Raw genomic sequence first — 16673 nt, 5'->3', positions numbered from 1 at the left:
GGCATCTCCACTTCTCTGTTTTTATTTTTGTTTTGTTTTGTTTTGTTTTGGCTAACTCAATTCCAAAAAGTTTTAATTTTCATTAAGGTAGATGTATTACTTTTTACACAAATGCTCCTCCCCTTTTGTGTTCTAAGAGCTTCATGTGCCCTGAAGATATTGCTGCGGTGTCCTGTCATATTCTTGCCACTGTCATGTCACCACAGAGCCAGGAACAAACCCAGGGCGCCCGTCACTGAGCTGCATTCTGAACCAAGTAGCTGTTTCACATTTTATGTTTTATTCTTCAGTCTGAGGGTTTCCCAGTTGAGCTATTTCAGCCTGCCTAGATTTTATGCCCTGTTTTATGACAAACTTTGAGTTGATTTTTGAGTATGGTGTGAGGTAAGAGTCAAAGCCGTTGTTTTCCATAGCCAGCCACTTGTTTTAACGCCAGCTGTTGAACATAGCTTCCTTTTACTATTGCTTTGACTTAACACCTTTGTCAAAAATGAAGTGCTGAAGGGTCTGGAGAGACACCTCAGTGGGAACAGTGTTCACCAGGCAAGCATGAAGAACTGAGCGCTGGGTGTAACAGATCATGTTTGTAACCTAGCACTGAGGGAAGAGGATGCCCCAGGGCTTGCTGTCCAACCAGTACTGCAGTCACCGACCTCCAAGTTCAAGGAAGATCCTGACTCAAAAAATAAGATGGAGAACTAGAGAGGAGGACCACTGACCTCTGACCTTCATACTAAAGAATTTTTTAATTCATATACCAAGTAATAGCTGTCACTATGGCCCTGTGTACATGAATATCTCTGCTTGTGAATTGTTTTTTACCCCTCACCTCCTCTTGCTCTCCTTTCTCCTTGTTGTAAGGAGACCTCATTCTACCTTTATGTCATCCGTGCATTTATTTAATCTAGATTTTTACAGGCAAGAGAAAAGTTTAACATCTACTTTTCTGAGTTTGGTTTACTTGATTTAACATGATGGTCTCCACTTCACCTATTTTTCTATAAAGGCCATAGTTTCATTCTTCTTTGTGGCTGAATAAAACTCCTCTGTAGGGGTTGGCAAGACAGCCTAGTGAGGAAAAGCACTTGTCACCAAGTCACCTGAGCTTGATCCCACATGGTGGAAGGAGAGAACAGGGCACATTGCGGAATGCATGTACTCATCACCCTCCCACAAATTAACAGTGCCATCCAAAGTCCATTGTATGTGGACCACATTTTCTTTATCTATTCATCCCAGATAAGTGTTTAGGAAGATTCATAACTTGACTCTTGTGAACATGGTCACAAATAAAGACTAGTGTGCATGTGTCTCTCTTATAGTCTCCTGTGTGTCTTTAAGGGTGGATCCAGGAGTGGTACAGCTGAATCACTTTTTTAAAGTTTTCTCTTTTTAATTTTCTTAGAAATTTTCATACTGATTTCAATAAATCCAGTCCTTTATCTCTTGCCCTGTGCAAGAATTTTTAATGTAACTTCCTAATGGATAGCTACTAGCCTATTATTTTTACACCAACTTTGTATTTAGTAGCTTCGTATATTTCATTAACAGTTTTAGTAGCTGTCATAACAGTCTCAAGACTCTATGTAGAATCAGATCTCATTTGTTAAAGAAGTCCTTGATATTGTTTAATATAAGATTAGTCATCCTAATCTTGTTCCCACTTTCAGAGGGAAGTGTTCAGCATCTCCTCATGTGGCTTCAGACAGCTGCCATGTATCTAGCTGGAAATGTGCTATGCTCCCATTTGTTTCTCATTTGAAGAGAGTTTGTATTTGACAACTAATGCCTTTTGTCAAGTGTTTTTGGATATAGCTGTTGAAATGACCACACTCTTTGTGTTTTATTCTTATTTTGCTTCTCTTCACTTGTTTATGTGTGTTATAATGGATGTCTCACTATACGGCTCTGTCTGACCTGACAGATCAGTCTGAATTTCAACTCAGCGTCCTCCTGCCTCAGTGTCCAGTGTACTGGGATTACAGGAATGTGCTAACAACATTTTGCTTTCTTTGCTTGCTCATTTGTTCTTAAAATGGAGAATTATTATAATCTATTTTTTGAATGCCAAAATAACCTTGCAGTCTCAGGATAAATTCTTCATAGTTATCAAGGGTCTCTGATATGATATGATATATATATATATATATATATATATATATATATATATCATAAAATTTACATTTGTTTGTTTGTGAGACAGGGAAGAGAGATCACATCTACTCTTTAAAAATATGTTAAAAGCCAACTTAGCAAGCTTTGGGGCACTTTAAATGAGAGAGCAGTATAATGTTTAGTCAGGGTGTCTTTCGTCAGTAGCAGCACATTCTATCTGTCCACACTTCCCCTCTGTGGATAACAAATCTGTCACTTCATATTACCTCCAGTCATCCTTTGAGAGGTTGACCAGAATATTCATTTCCTCATCTTCCTGCAGAAGGCGATAGGCTGCACTCAAGTGGTGATTCTCCAGGACAGACCTGTCATTGTACAGAATAGCTGGATCCGACCTGAACAGAGAGAGACACAAAAACTCCTTCAGGTTGGGATATACTTTGGCTTACTTTGACAAGTTATGGTGTGTTGTCACTCTTTCCTGTGTTTAGAAATAATCTTGTCCCCATGCATTTGTGCCACCAGCAGCTCAAACTATCGTCACACATTATAAGTAGATACAAGTAAGAAACTTTACTATCACTATGTGGCTGGGACAAGTGTAACATCCAGCCAGAGCATGCTGAAACCTGCTTTATTGCCAGACCTCAATTACCTGCACCAGTGGCAAAAATGACTTTTAAAAATGTCAGTGTGTTTAAGCTTCCTTAGGATTTCTAGAATAGCCTTAATTTAAAAGTTTTTATTTAATTCAATGAATACCCTGGTAATTATTTTAGTTGTAACTCTCTAAGTACACATCACCTTGTGGCTACTATCTGCAAGCTGCCTCTGCACCTTGATCCGAAATAGCGTTTCCATAGACATGTCACATATGGATAGTTGAAACCAAAGAGCGTAAGTTTTATATATCCTCAAAGACTATTCTGTAGTTGAGTGTTACTAATACAGGATTGGACATCATTTTAATATCTGCAGTTTAATGAAAGCTTGGATTGTCAAACCTCATTCGTTTCTCAGCTATGGTACCATACTTGTAGACAAGAAGTATCTTCTTAGAGTCCCAGAACAACCAAGTCACAGGTCTTTAACGGAAAAGACAGGCCTGACAGTGGGACCGAGACTCCTGATAGAACTACCTACTGTTGATCCACCTGTGGGGTGAGTCTAATATAACTTAAAAGTCCTAGGCTTAACATTTTGTCTATCAAGGAACAAAAGCATCTGGCCACACAGTTTTCTAAACTGTGGTCACGTGCTCAGGTGAACTGGGCAAAGCTTTGCTGAGGGTCAATGTTTGAATTTCATTCCAAAGTTAGATTTTGATAGATGTGTATTATGGCATTAAGCTCCTGCTTTCCGCCCATGATTTGTAGCCTTTCCAGTAGGTTGACTGGATTTGTTCTTGGTCTCCAAGCAAGCTGCAGACAGTTACCCTGCCCAGACCTCTTCCTTAGGCGGGTGTGAGTCACTGCAATCTCTGCCCTCCAAGCAAAGCTTCCACCCAGTCTTCTGGTGATCTGCCTATATTTAAAGACCTTGAAATAGATGGCAAAAAATATGTTTCCAGCATCCCAGAGCACTCTACCTAGGGAGAAGGAGTGAGGACTAAAGAGGATAGCTTAAGTCCTTTGCTTTTACTCCTGTTCTGAACATAGCACAGAAAAGACTTTGCCTCTGTTTGCCATGGGGAAAGAAAAAGATGAGAGCATAGGAAAGAGTATCTCACCAGGAGCTGAGACTAGAGGAGCAGAAAGCACCAATATTGTTTGCATAACAGCAGCCCTCCAAAGATTATCTGTGCTTAATGGTAGTGATGTCAGTTGCATGACATCTGGGGCTCTATGCAACCTGTACCACACCCATTAGAATGAGGTAGACTAAGCACAGAACATACATAAGTAATGAGTAAACGTTACAATAGTCAAGAAAGGAGGATCCACTTTAGATCTGAATAAAATATGAGAAATAGCAGCAGGTGGCTATTAAAGGGCTGTGTGTTCAATGAAGACACCCAGGCTTGCATCTTGCTTATATATAAATCTTTTCAAAATTCAAAATAGAGCAATCGTATAAAAGGAAAACGACAAGTGCACACCTCACTGACATCTAAAATTATATCCCCGCCCCCTGCAGCATGTTCTACAAACATTCCAGCCCCCTCACCGCGTCTGAATGTGGAAATTGTTGGTAGTTCCAGTATGTTCATAGTCATGGATGGCAGCTGAGAAGATTATTGCAAAGATCTCCAGCTCTGTCAGCCAGTTCTGAAAGGGAGATTCACACAAATCAGCTCATCTGTCTTCGTCAGCCAGTTTTAGCACGCTGACAACACACCCACACTGCTGCCTTCTACCCTGCAGCTGTTTGCTAACAAGTTTCCTAACATGTAGAAGTTGTGGGGGCTTTTCCTCATTGAGGAGACTGTGAACCTGTGACTTCAATGTAACATATGAAGTTGACAGAACTATTTCTCGGATCTGAGTTTCCAGAAAGGCAGTGACAGTCAACATGTGCAACTTTTAAAGCCCTCACCAAATATCCCTCCGACTCTAAAATAAAATTCTTTTTTCTCTTTCCTTTCCTCTTCCTACTCCCCCATCCACTGAGAAAAAAGTCAACACAATATCCTCTTTTTTCTGCATACAGACACCATTGATATTTTAACACAATAGCAAGCACTAAGAGTAAACACGCTAAGGTCTGCCTATAAGAGGAATGTCTACTACCACGTGAGGAGACACATGTACAGGAAGAAGATGGTTTCTTCCTTATGTAAACCAATGTTTGGAGGGTGTGGTTTGCATTCATACCCCTGGTTCAATAGTTTGTATAGTTCACCCAAAGGCAGCGGAGTTAGAAACACCTAGAGGCTTCTACAAATGTAAACCAATTGTCTGACTCTACTCAATCCCTGTGCATCGGAATCGACAGGTTATGGCCTTATCAGTTTATACGCTATCACATCTTCCAGGTAATGCTGATGCACACAGGGGATTCAAGACCCTCTGTCATAGGAAGTTTCCTTAACTGGATCCCACTGAGTGGATTTCATGGCTTGCAGATGCTTCCCACCTCTGTGCGCCCCCTGCTTACATCCCAGCACTCACTGAATAACCTCAGGTCTCTGCTCAGTTTTGTCACTGGTTACTAGACTCAGCATGGTCACTCAAGTCCTCTTTAGATTCGTTTCAGTGATTGTAACTTCTTATTCAGGGATGACATAAACCAATTGATTATGAACAATGACATAAGAAGTTGGTGTTTCTTTAGAACTAAGTTGAATGCATTGTACAGTCACTGACACCATGGCTGTCAAAACACATCTGACAACTGTGAATCCACAGGGAGCTGTACAAGTGTATAGTTTCTACTCAGTTTGTTTCCTGTGGTGGTTTGATTTTTTACTCTTTTCACCAGTTGGTGGCACTGTAGGGGAGATTTGGGAGGAGAGGCCTTGTTAGAGGAAACATGTCCCTGAAAATGACAAATCAAACTTCAAGGAATCGAAAGAAAAAAAAAAAAAAAGAAAGAAAAACATAAAAAGACTAAGAGAAAAATTATTGAAATCAGACATCCCTCCACCAGTACCCCCCAAACGCTATGTAGGTGGGCTGGGGAGTAGCCCATTGGGTGAAAGTGGCCACAGCCAAGCCTGAGGACCAGAGATCAATATCCGAGACCCACAAAAGAGAATTTTCCTCCGACTTTCACATGTGCACACACATTGGGCAAATGCCCTGCCCATATAAGTAAGTAAGTAAATGCAATAAAAAAAATTATAGATGAGAAAAGTTTGCAGGTATCTGAAGCTGCCTTTGTCACCTCCTCACTGTAGGAAATATCCAGGTGCAGCAGGAATTATCCTAGGTGATTTAAATACTATGTTTACTCTTTGAGATTTTCACAATATATACAACATATTTTGATTACATGTCTCTACCACTACTTCCCTGCAACCCCCTAACTCTTTCTACCTTGTCTCTATCCTGCTACTATATCCTTATCTTTAAAAACATTATCTTTGCTATATGTACACAGGTGTTTTGCCTGCATGAGTGTCTTGCACTGCACGTACATACTGCCCACAGAAGCCAGAAGAGGCCATTAGAACTGCTGAAACTGGTTTCTGAGATTACAAGCCATCATACGGGTGCTGGAAATCCATCCTGGGTCCTCTGGAAGAGCAGCCCATGCTCTTAGCCACTGGGTCATCTTTCAGGCCTCATGTCCTCTTTTTAAATGTAGAAACTCATGTATCTTTCCCATCTCCATGAAGGAACTAGCTGTGCAGTCGATGTCTGCTCTTTACATACTGACAAAATGAGGAGAGTGGAAACTCAAGATCTACCCAAAGTCCTACAGTTGGTCATGTCACAAGCCACATAATATGCCTCCAGATTATCACTTACAATCTTTAGGTTAAATTTCCTTCATTCATATTTTGTATTCATTTATTTTTATACTAACTTATCTGTTTATATGTATAAAATTATACCACATCTCTTCTTGATTTAATTTTCCTTTCTTGTTTCTTGATAAAGAGTCTCACACCATAGGCCGGGCTAGATTAAAACTCACTATGTGGTCCAGTCTGGCACTGAACTCACAGAACGCACAGAACTCTTAGCCTCCTGAGTGCTTGCTCCTGCATACCTTACTATATTGATATCATTTCTCTCCCAACACTCTTTTGTCACTTATCTGCTTTTGAGACATTCCCTGCATACAACTCTTTTTCTAGTCTCATACAAAGTCAGTGTCATGTTTTAAGATAAGACGGGGGATGGAAATTAGCATGGCATCTAAGCAAATCCAAGTCACAGTACACCAGTAGTCCAGGCAGCAGAAAGCCTGAAAAGGAATAGTTACTACATTACAAATATCAGATGCACTTCCTTCCCACCCAGACATACTAACGGCTATTCTTAATTATCACTTATCTTTTAATAAATCCAAGCAGCAAGGCATCAAAACAGGCACACAGCAAAATACAAACTATGCTTTCAAACTCATTTTAAAAATCAATGATCAGCATGCATATTGGCTTGGTGATAAGAAGAAAAAAATGATATCCAAGGAAGAAAAAAAAAGGATATAAGACAATTTAAGAGAATAGAGGCAACAAAAAAAGAGCCTTGGTGATGGGGAGAGCATGAAGTGGAGGAGGGCATTTTCAGAAGCTCCTGTTAATCTTGAGTAATGAAGTGAGTCCCTGGTCTCAGTGGAATCAGGGCAGACTGGGTCCTCAGAAACATTAGGTATCAAAAGCCAGAGTGAGTTCAAAGCTCTTCCCCTTTTTCTTCTAACAGATTTAGTGTCTCTGGTTTTAGGTTGAGGTTTTTAATCCACTTGGACTTGAGTTTTGCGCATGGTGATAAATATGGACCTTCTTGCATTTTTCTACATGTAGATATCCAGTTAGACCAGCATCATTTGTTAAAGATGCTATCCTTTTCCCATTGTATAGATTTGGCTTCTTTGTCAAAAATCAAGTGTCCATATGTGTGTGGATTTATTTCTGGGTCTTCAGTTTGATTCCATTGATCAACCCACCTATTGCTGTGCCAATACCATGCTGTTTTAATTACTGATGCTCTATAGCACAGCTTGAGATCCAGGATGGAAATTCCTGCAGAGGATCTTTTATTGTACAGGACTCTCTCAGCTATTCTGGTTTTTTGGTTTTTCCATATGAAGTTGTGAATTGATCTTTCAAGATCTTTAAAATAATATGTAGGTATTTTGATAGGGATTGCATTGAATCTATAAATTGCTTTCAGTAAGATGGCTATTTTAACTATGCTAATTCTCCCAATCCAGGAACATGGGATATATTTCCAGCTTAAATCTGTTAGAAGAAAAAGTGGGGAAGAACCTTGAACTCATTAGCACAGGAGACAACTTCCTGAACAGAACACCAATAGCCCAGGCTGTAAGGTCAACAATTAATAAATGGGACCTCATGAGGCTATGAAGCTTCTATAAGGCAGGAGACATTGTCAACAGAACAAAGTGACAGCCTGCAGAATGGGAAAAGATAGTCACCAATCCTATAACTGAAAAGGAGCTAATATCCTAAATATGTAAAGAACTCAAGAAATTAAACACCATCAAACCAAATAACCCAATTAAGAAATGGTGTTCAGAGCTAAACAGATAATTCTCTACAGAGGAATATCAAATAGCTGAGAAACCTTGAAGAATGCTTAACATCATTAGTCATCAGAGAAATGCAAATCAAAATGACTCTGAGATTCCATCTTACACCCATCAGAATGGCTAAGATAAAAAATTCAAATGACAGCACATGCTGGCAAGGATGTGGAGAAAGAGGAACACTCCTTCATTGCTGATGGGAGTGCAAACTTGTCAACCACAACCACTTTGGAATTCAATCTGGTGCTTTCTCAGAAAATTGGGAATAGGGCTAACTCAAGACCCAGCTATTCCACTCCTAGGAATATACCCGAAAGATGCTTCACTACACAACAAGGACATTTGCTCAACTATGTTCATAGCAGCCTTATTCGTAATAGCCAGAATCTGGAAACAACCTAGATGTCCCTCAGAATGGATAAAGAAGCTGTGGTACATTTGTACTATGGAATACTACTCAGCTACTAAAAACAAGAATATCTTGAAATTTGAAGGCAAATGGATAGAACTAGAAATGATCATCCTGAGTGAGTTACCCCAGACCCACAAAAATACACATGGTATATATTCATAATTGGGTACTAGCCCAACATGGATGTTCTCTGAGAGTCTTCACCTAGCAGGGGATTGGGACAGATGCTGGGATTTCCTATTGGGACTCCAAGGAAGGGAGGTATGGAAATATGGGGAAATAGAAGGACCCAGAGGGTCCTGGAACCCTACAAGAAGACCATCAATGTTGGTGAATCTGGACTCAGGGAGGCCTGCACAAACTTGTTGTACTAACCAAGGACAACACATGCAGTAAACCTAGAGTCCCTATTCAGATCTAACTAATGGACAGTGCATTCTTCACAGCTGTGTGGCAAGCAGGGACTGATTCTGACATGAATTCTGGTGCCCCCTATTTGACCACTTTCTCTTGGTAGAAAGGCCTGGTGGTACTCAGAGGAAGGGGAAGCAGGCCATCTGGATGAGACCTGATAGGCTGTGATCATATGGTGGGAGAGGAGGTCTCCTCTGTCACAGGCCTTGGGGAGGGAAATAGGATGAAAGAGGGAGGGAGGGGGGAATGGGAAGATACAAGTGAGGGGATAACCATTGGGATGTAATCTGAATAAATTATCTAAAGTAAAAAGAAAAAAGAAAATAAACGAAAGCTGAAATGAGTGAGGAATGTAAACCTACTCATCAAGCAGTGGTGTTTACATCCCAGAGACCAGCGGAGCCATTCCAGCACTCTAGGAAGAATATTTTTCTCAATAGAGAGGGGGATGAAAAGTTCTTCTAAGCACTGGTTTCAATATTTCCAAACTTTCCTAGTATTTCAATCTTCTAAAATAGCATGTTGCATTCCTTGAGAACCACAGAAAATTACTCAGTGTCCGTCTATAGAATAGTCCAAGAATCACATACTGGTGAAGTCAGAAGTCGCACTTGAGTTCAGACAAGTGGGACTGGACCTATAAGCAGTGATCAATTTTTTTTCTGTATGTGTAAAGAGCATATGTGAGTTTTTGGGATTAAATGCAGATTGCCTAGTTTCTGAATATACCCAGGCCAAGAAGATATGTGCCAAACATAAAGCATTCATAATCAAATTAACCCATGAGATACTAAGAAGGAACAAACTGTTCCTGAGGCAGAGGGCACTTCAAGAGGAAAAAGATGCCCCAGAGCAAACTGCAGAAACAAAAACATATAACATGGGGATCCATCCAGCATACTACAAATTCAAATAGAAGTGAAAACAACAATTTAATAGGTGTTCTGAAGGTAATCTCAATGTAGAAAGGCATGGGAAGCCATTTTATTTGTTAATTTGTTATGGGCTTTTCTTTTTTTCACCAACATTTATGTATATTGAAATTAGTGGTTTATATGGAGGTAAAGAATGCAAAGGGGGCTGGTGGGATGACGCAGTGGACAAAGATGCTACCCGATGAGCCTTAAAAGTTTAACCTCTGGCTTTGGGAAGGCAAAAGGAGTGAACTGACTCCTACAAATTGTTTTCTCACATGTGTAGTGTAGCACATGAGAAGCCGTCCATACCCACTTACGACAAATAACAAACAAACATAATAAAAATTTAAGAGGTCAAAGGCACAGACAATCAACTTGAACAAGTCAGCTAATAAAATGAATTACAGGAAAAAAAAAACTTCTAAAACTATCTAAAGAACTGAAAGGCAGAACCAAAATAATGGTATTTCAAATGATGAGAAGTAAAGATTGACCCTTAACTTTTTTTTCTCCTTTATTAATTTATTCTTGTTACATCTCAATGGTTATCCCATCCCTTGTATCCTCCCATTCTTCCCTCCCTCCCATTTTCCCCTTATTCCCCTCCCCTATGACTGTTCCTGAGGGGGATTACCTCCCCCTGTATATGTTCATAGGGTATCAAGTCTCTTCTTGGTAACCTGCTGTCCTTCCTCTGAGTGCCACCAGGTCTCCCCCTCCAGGGGACATGGTCAAAGGTGAGGCACCAGAGTATGTGAGAAAGTCATATCCCACTCTCCACTCTACTGTGGAGAGTGTTCTGTCCATTGGCTAGATCTGGGTAGGGGTTTAAGGTTTACCGCCTGTATTGTCCTTGGCTGGTGCCATAGGAATATCAAGAACCCTTAACTTTTAAAAGCTGCGTAAGATGTGAATAACTAAAATGCTTCTGAAAAAGATCTAGTAGTCTAAGGCAAATATCAGTTGGACTGATGGTTGACAAATCTACTAAATATAATTTCAGAATAAGTAAATATCATTGTTAATTAAAAGTTGCCATGGGTCAAGATGTATATATATATGTGTGTGTGTGTATATATATATATGTATATGTAGAAATATATACCTAACTCTAATAATTCTTCTTTAATTTGTCATTATCTATTTCACTGGGCTCAGGAGGAGGAAGTACATCTCACAGAACACAGAGGATCACCATAGTGATCAGAGGATCCTTCAGAGAACTCCAAGGCTCTCCATAGTAATCAGAAGGACACATCAGAACACCTCAGTGCTCTCCATAGTCATCAGGGGATGTTTGAACATAGGGAGGTCAGAAGGCAATGCAGTCACCCCAGGCCTCATAGCAGCTGGAACACCCTCTAATACAAATGAGAGTCCCTATCTGTACTTACTGCTACTCCTGTCTTATAGAGGAGGTAATGTACAGTCTGGGTGACGTCGGCGGCATGCATCAGGTTATGGTAAGGATTTTTGTGCTTGCTGTATCCCACTTCCAGGGCCTCCACAAATGAGACAAGTGCAGAAATGGGGATCTGAAAGAGAACAGTAAGAACAGAATTACCTTAGGAGAAACTCTAAGGTCCCTGCCTTGCTCATTTTGGGAGCTGTTGTAGATGGCATGAGGAAGCTACAATTTTCCTAGTTAATAACATTTCCTGGTGAAACTGTCAGGGACCTTGAAGGCCTAACACCAGGTCAGTCTTACAAATTGTCAGTCTTACAAATTGTTCTTTGCTCTTCGGTTCTGTAACCAAAAAACTATATGGATTCATCTCAAAGACTTTTTATTTTTTTATGTAAATCAGTGGTGTTTGTTTGTTTGTTTGTTTGTTTGTTTTGATGTGCAGGTAGGCAACCCTGTTATGGATGACTACTAAAGTTATTCCATTTATTTTTCATGTATCTACTTTTATTCTTTTTCTTCAATCCCAAGAGGAAAGACTTGCTATTCAGGACCCCAAAAAATGCTGAGGAACTTAAAAATAGCACTTGTTTATGGCTTATGGAATCTTCAAACATTTGGAACACTTCACCAGCAGAAGAAAGCATTCTGAACTGCAAGTCACCAATAATCTATATCATTGGGTGATAATTTAAAAAAAAACATAGCCTTTTCTTTTCCCATACACACAGACTACCACACTGTGTTCTCTCATATTTCTAATGCAGACAGCAATCCCTTGCAAAGAGCATTGTTTGAGGAGTCACACCACTTGCAACTTACATCTGTTTCACAGTCATTTCACGATTTAACTTTTTTGTGTCCTTAATGCTTTCTCACAAGTGAATTAAGTATGCTGCATATTACATGTTCATTTTTCTTATGACATAAAGATGTGCATATTTTCTTAGAACTGCCAGTCCATTGGGACAGTATTTTCCACTGGCTTGCTTAGTTTTACTGTTCAAATATGTGTAATACACACATCTTGCACACAGAGTGAAGAACTGAAAATTATACACACAAATAAGAGAACCCTCCAAATACTTATCATGGTAGTTGAGAGATTATAGCTATAAATTGGGGTAAAATGCCTAGTCCAAGGCTGGGAGTGAAGGAAAAAGTGTGTGTTTCTACAGACCAACAATATTCAAAAGAAAAACTAAGGAAATTCAATTATAATAACCATAATGAGCCTCTTACTTTCTAGTCATTAGTATATTTTTTGAAACTTTAACTATGTCCTTCAGCTGTAGAGTTCAGAAGGCAAGACAAAGTAGTATCACTGCAAGTTCAAGGCCAGCTGGGGGTACTTTGCAAGATTTTTTCTTATGAAACCAAAGTAAGTAAATAAGTAAGTAAATGTCTTTAAGAGGGCATAGGTCAGATTATTATCACTTTTCAAAATGAAGATCAAGGGATCTTGGGACCTTGGGCTGCTCTGGAAATCTATGAGCCAGTGAGCAGCTTAGTAAGGGTGAGCATACAGCCTTTCTTCCAAGACAAGTAGGCACCAAAGAATGAGAAGGGCACTGCCATAAGTCATTTATGGTCATGTAAAAAAAAAAAACAGGCACTTCAATACAGCCCTTAAGAAGGTGGTAGACTTACTCTGTTCAGAGATCAACATTTGTCCACTAAACAACTCGCATTTTTCAGAGACACATCTACCTGATGCATGAACTATGAGAGCAACTGGATGGAGGTTCCCTTGAGGACATAGCCTGACCTGAAGAGGCTGTGCAGTATGGTGGCTTAGGGGCTGACCCTGGAGATGATTCAGTCACTTTATTTAAAGCAAAGAATTAATTTGAAGCATGGGCAGCTGGGGAACACCAATAATCTGTCATGGATGATAAGTGGGAGTTTTGTGTGAATGAGGCATGGGGTAGGAGCAAGTTTATGGAAGCTTCTGAGCTTACGCTGTCTCTATTGCTACAGCTCAGCTAAGAGCAGTCAGTGGTGCACAGAATGGTGATGAAATGAGATTATTGGGCACCTAGGCGAGACTCGGCTACTGATGGCTAAGAAGACAAGTCTTCATACCCATTCCCCAGTCTGTGCCTCCCAGCAAGATCCACCAGCCAGATTGTGAAGAAAAGAGACCTTCAGAGGCAAGAAACTACAGCCCCATCAAATGCCTACAGTATCCTATCTACTTAAAAGGATACCCTGGTCTTGATACAGAAGTCACAGAAGGATGGACAAATGTGTACATTTTCTCTTTTTAGTGAGGCACTGACCTTAAAACGGCTGATCAGGTCATAGCGTGTGAGTAATTCATAGAAAATAAATTTCAACGCATGATCCCCACTGGCTTCATTGAGGGAAAAGACATCGAAGGACCACTTGTCCACATCCTGCAGGACAGAGCAGGGAGAAAACACTATTAGTTCACGTCACCTATGGAACCACTAATCTATCCATGTTGGAGTTTTCCTGTAGTCTACACCTGCTATTAGATAGCTCAAGATTCTAGAGCACTCTCAATTGCTTTCTAGTATGGTCGTACAGGAACATTTACTGTTAAGAATGCCAAATACCTTTATTATCTAGCAGAAATATTGACAGACATTATGACTAGTAAAAATATAATTTATGAAACAATTCTTAGGTGATATTACTTGTTACCATTGAGAAAATGGATAGTTACCTAATTCCTCAAAGGTCTATTAGAAGCACAAGCTTGGGATACAAGTGGGATGAGGACACATATGATTTCCACACTCTTGCCTATTCTCAGGCTTCTTCCTCTAAATCCACCAGCTACCACTCTGAGTTCAAACCAGCTGGGGCACATCTCTCATCTAAACACTCTCCAATCCCCTAACATACTATGTAATGATGTCATCTGAGCCTAGAGCTGACAAGGTTGAATCATTTAAAAGTGTTCAGAATCATGCATGATAATGCACACAAAAAAATGGAATGTCACTTAAATTATAATTGGTAAGCTGAAACCAAAGAGAAAAACATTCATTTCATGAACAGAAAGTTGCTCTCCAGAGCCACAGTTCTGGTGATATAGTTCTCCAATTGATGTAACACTTTACACTTTGGTGAAAGAAGTAAATGTAAAAACTGGACTGGACACACACTTTACACGCCATCATGAGGTTCCTATTTGTTCATAAATACTGGCTCCACAGTACATGTTTGTGTGATTATGACACAGCAACACCAGCTGCTTGTAGACATGATAAACAAATGTGTGCTTAACTTATATAGTTAAATCAGCAGGCATTTGGTTTCTTCATCACACCATGGGTATTCCTTCTGTAGGATGTATACTGGTTTTCTCTTGATAATAAGGACTCATGAGAGATCACGTAGACTGAAGGGCTAGGGTTGGATAGTACTTCAGACATCAGAAACTATCTGCATGAAAAGCTCAGAGCATCCTAAAATGGCCTTGCCATCCCATCCCTGTGTTCCTGTCACACTAACCATTCTAGCCATCATGTGCAGCTCAAGACCAATGAGGATTCTCTCATAAAAGACAAACTACATAAAAGCAATCATATAAAGGTTAAAAAATGCAAAAGGATTTCAATTGGATTGTTTGTATTTAAATTGACTGGTAAATTCACTTCCTTTTCTGATAATTACCTTTCCATTAAAATAATTAAAGCTGTGATATGAAGAGTGTGGTGTCACCAATACAGCTTGGGAGACACCAAGGGTACAATGTCACATGGTGTCAGGACTTTTTCATAATCTCGCTGGCAACCTCTCATGTGACCTCACTGTCTACAGGTGACACTTGCGAACTCAATGGATCCACTCTGTGACTCTTAGAGTACATCCCCTAGGATGTGTGGACCCAAGACATAGATATCATGAAATTTATAATTGTATTCCAGTGACTCACAGCCATTGTCTGATCCAGTTCTGAGGAGAAGGACACTAACAGCTCCAGGAAATGGGTAGAGGAGTGGGTGTTCTCTCTGGGCCTCATTTCAAGGATATCTTAACCGTTATTCTCGAATTTTATTCTTCTTCCAAGCCACTTAGGGACTTGCTGAAAATACTAATTGAGACTGGTGTAGGCCTCTGAAGGATTCTGAGCCTGGAAATTGAATTTTAATGAGCACCCAAGTTAAGTGCTTTAACATGCTTTCTCTTTTACTAAATTTTGCCCATGGACAATTCCAGTCAAGAGAGATGGAGAATGCCCCAGTTAGCACAGCCTAAATGAAGCTGGGAACTGACCACTTCTTCCTGTTTTAAACATATCCAAGGTACTTCTTCCTAGGCCACAGGACAACTGTTCTTCTAAAGAACATATCATTTCTGTACCTGTAGTACCCTACTCCAAAGGCTAGAAATAAAATGAAATTAGAAGGCAATATGCTTCAAATGGAGAAAGTACCAAGAGTGACACGTAACCTAATTCAAATTTAGAACAAGTAGTTGTTAATTTTTCTCTTACTTCAATGCCATTTTATGCCATGTTCTTCCATTAACTGCAAGAGTTAACATGACATAACACAACAGTTATTGTACTGAACCGAATTCTCTCAGTCTTTGAGGTTTTCTTCTGAACTAGAAGAAATCGGTAGTGACTTTCACATAAACCCCAGCAGCTCAGTGAATAAGACTCCATCTCTGTGCTCTCCAACTTACTTCCATCTTCTAGCAATAAAAGGCAAGAATTGGGAAGATAGTACATTGTAGAAAGGATGTGCACCTTCTTTACCAACAGAAACGGGATCAAAGGCAAAAGCTTTGGCCTTAATGCACACATCAGCAGACACATGAAGGACAGCCACTTGGAGCTAGCTGATCCCTGCTCTGACTAGTCCAAGCGTCTTTCTTTCAGAAAGATCACGTGTACTTCTGAGAATTTCTTTTCCTTAAGTGTCAAAAAAACAGTTTGTCTACATAGCGGGTTGTTCCACTTTTTATTCTTTAGTTAGTCATAGAAAAGAGACTCCAATTTGGAAGATAAACTCTCATCAAAGGCCCACTATGAGTGAACCCCCTGTGTTTGTGTTTATGGCAGAGACAGAAATAAAGGTTTAAATAAGCTTCTAATGGTCCTAAGATTGTCACTGAATGCTTCGGTTCAATTATGAAAATCAATGCAATTTCATTGTGGGTGTTAGGAAACAAGTCGCATGAAGTGGTTCTGCTGATGAGTTGGGAATCATCACTGTAAACCACGCCAATGGATTGGCCATTAGCATGGGAGAGTGGGCGGTCTTTACAG

At 39.9% G+C, this 16673-nt stretch overlaps 1 protein-coding gene and 1 long non-coding RNA gene across 9 annotated transcripts in view; one reads left to right on the top strand and one right to left on the bottom strand.

The window, feature by feature from the left end:
• Positions 1 to 16673, bottom strand: part of PDE1C (phosphodiesterase 1C) — a gene marked incomplete at its 5' end in the record, with an annotated part of 524017 nt that overhangs the window by 81313 nt on the left and 426031 nt on the right. For all 7 annotated transcript variants that reach the window (XR_014779828.1, XM_084784999.1, XM_084784994.1 and 4 more), the window contains 4 exons: positions 2382 to 2510; positions 4282 to 4382; positions 11412 to 11552; positions 13705 to 13821. Coding sequence is in view for 6 of the 7 variants with exons in the window: in XM_084784999.1 (XP_084641125.1) it covers positions 2382 to 2510; positions 4282 to 4382; positions 11412 to 11552; positions 13705 to 13821 (488 nt within the window). The remainder of the gene's footprint in view (positions 1 to 2381; positions 2511 to 4281; positions 4383 to 11411; positions 11553 to 13704; positions 13822 to 16673) is intronic.
• On the top strand, positions 11347 to 16466 carry LOC311599252. Of its 2 annotated transcripts, XR_014779830.1 has the most exons (4): positions 11368 to 11480; positions 12712 to 12803; positions 13403 to 13607; positions 16337 to 16466. It is a non-coding gene; the product is annotated as an uncharacterized lncRNA (long non-coding RNA). The 2 variants fall into 2 exon arrangements; XR_014779829.1 differs by lacking the exon at positions 12712 to 12803 and having other exon boundaries at positions 11347 to 11480.

Source organism: Acomys minous (assembly GCF_964271855.1).
Source record: "Acomys minous genome assembly, chromosome: 6".
Taxonomy (NCBI): domain Eukaryota; kingdom Metazoa; phylum Chordata; class Mammalia; order Rodentia; family Muridae; genus Acomys; species Acomys minous.
Note: the sequence above shows the minus strand (reverse complement) of the source record. Positions and strands in the feature narration are given on the sequence as shown.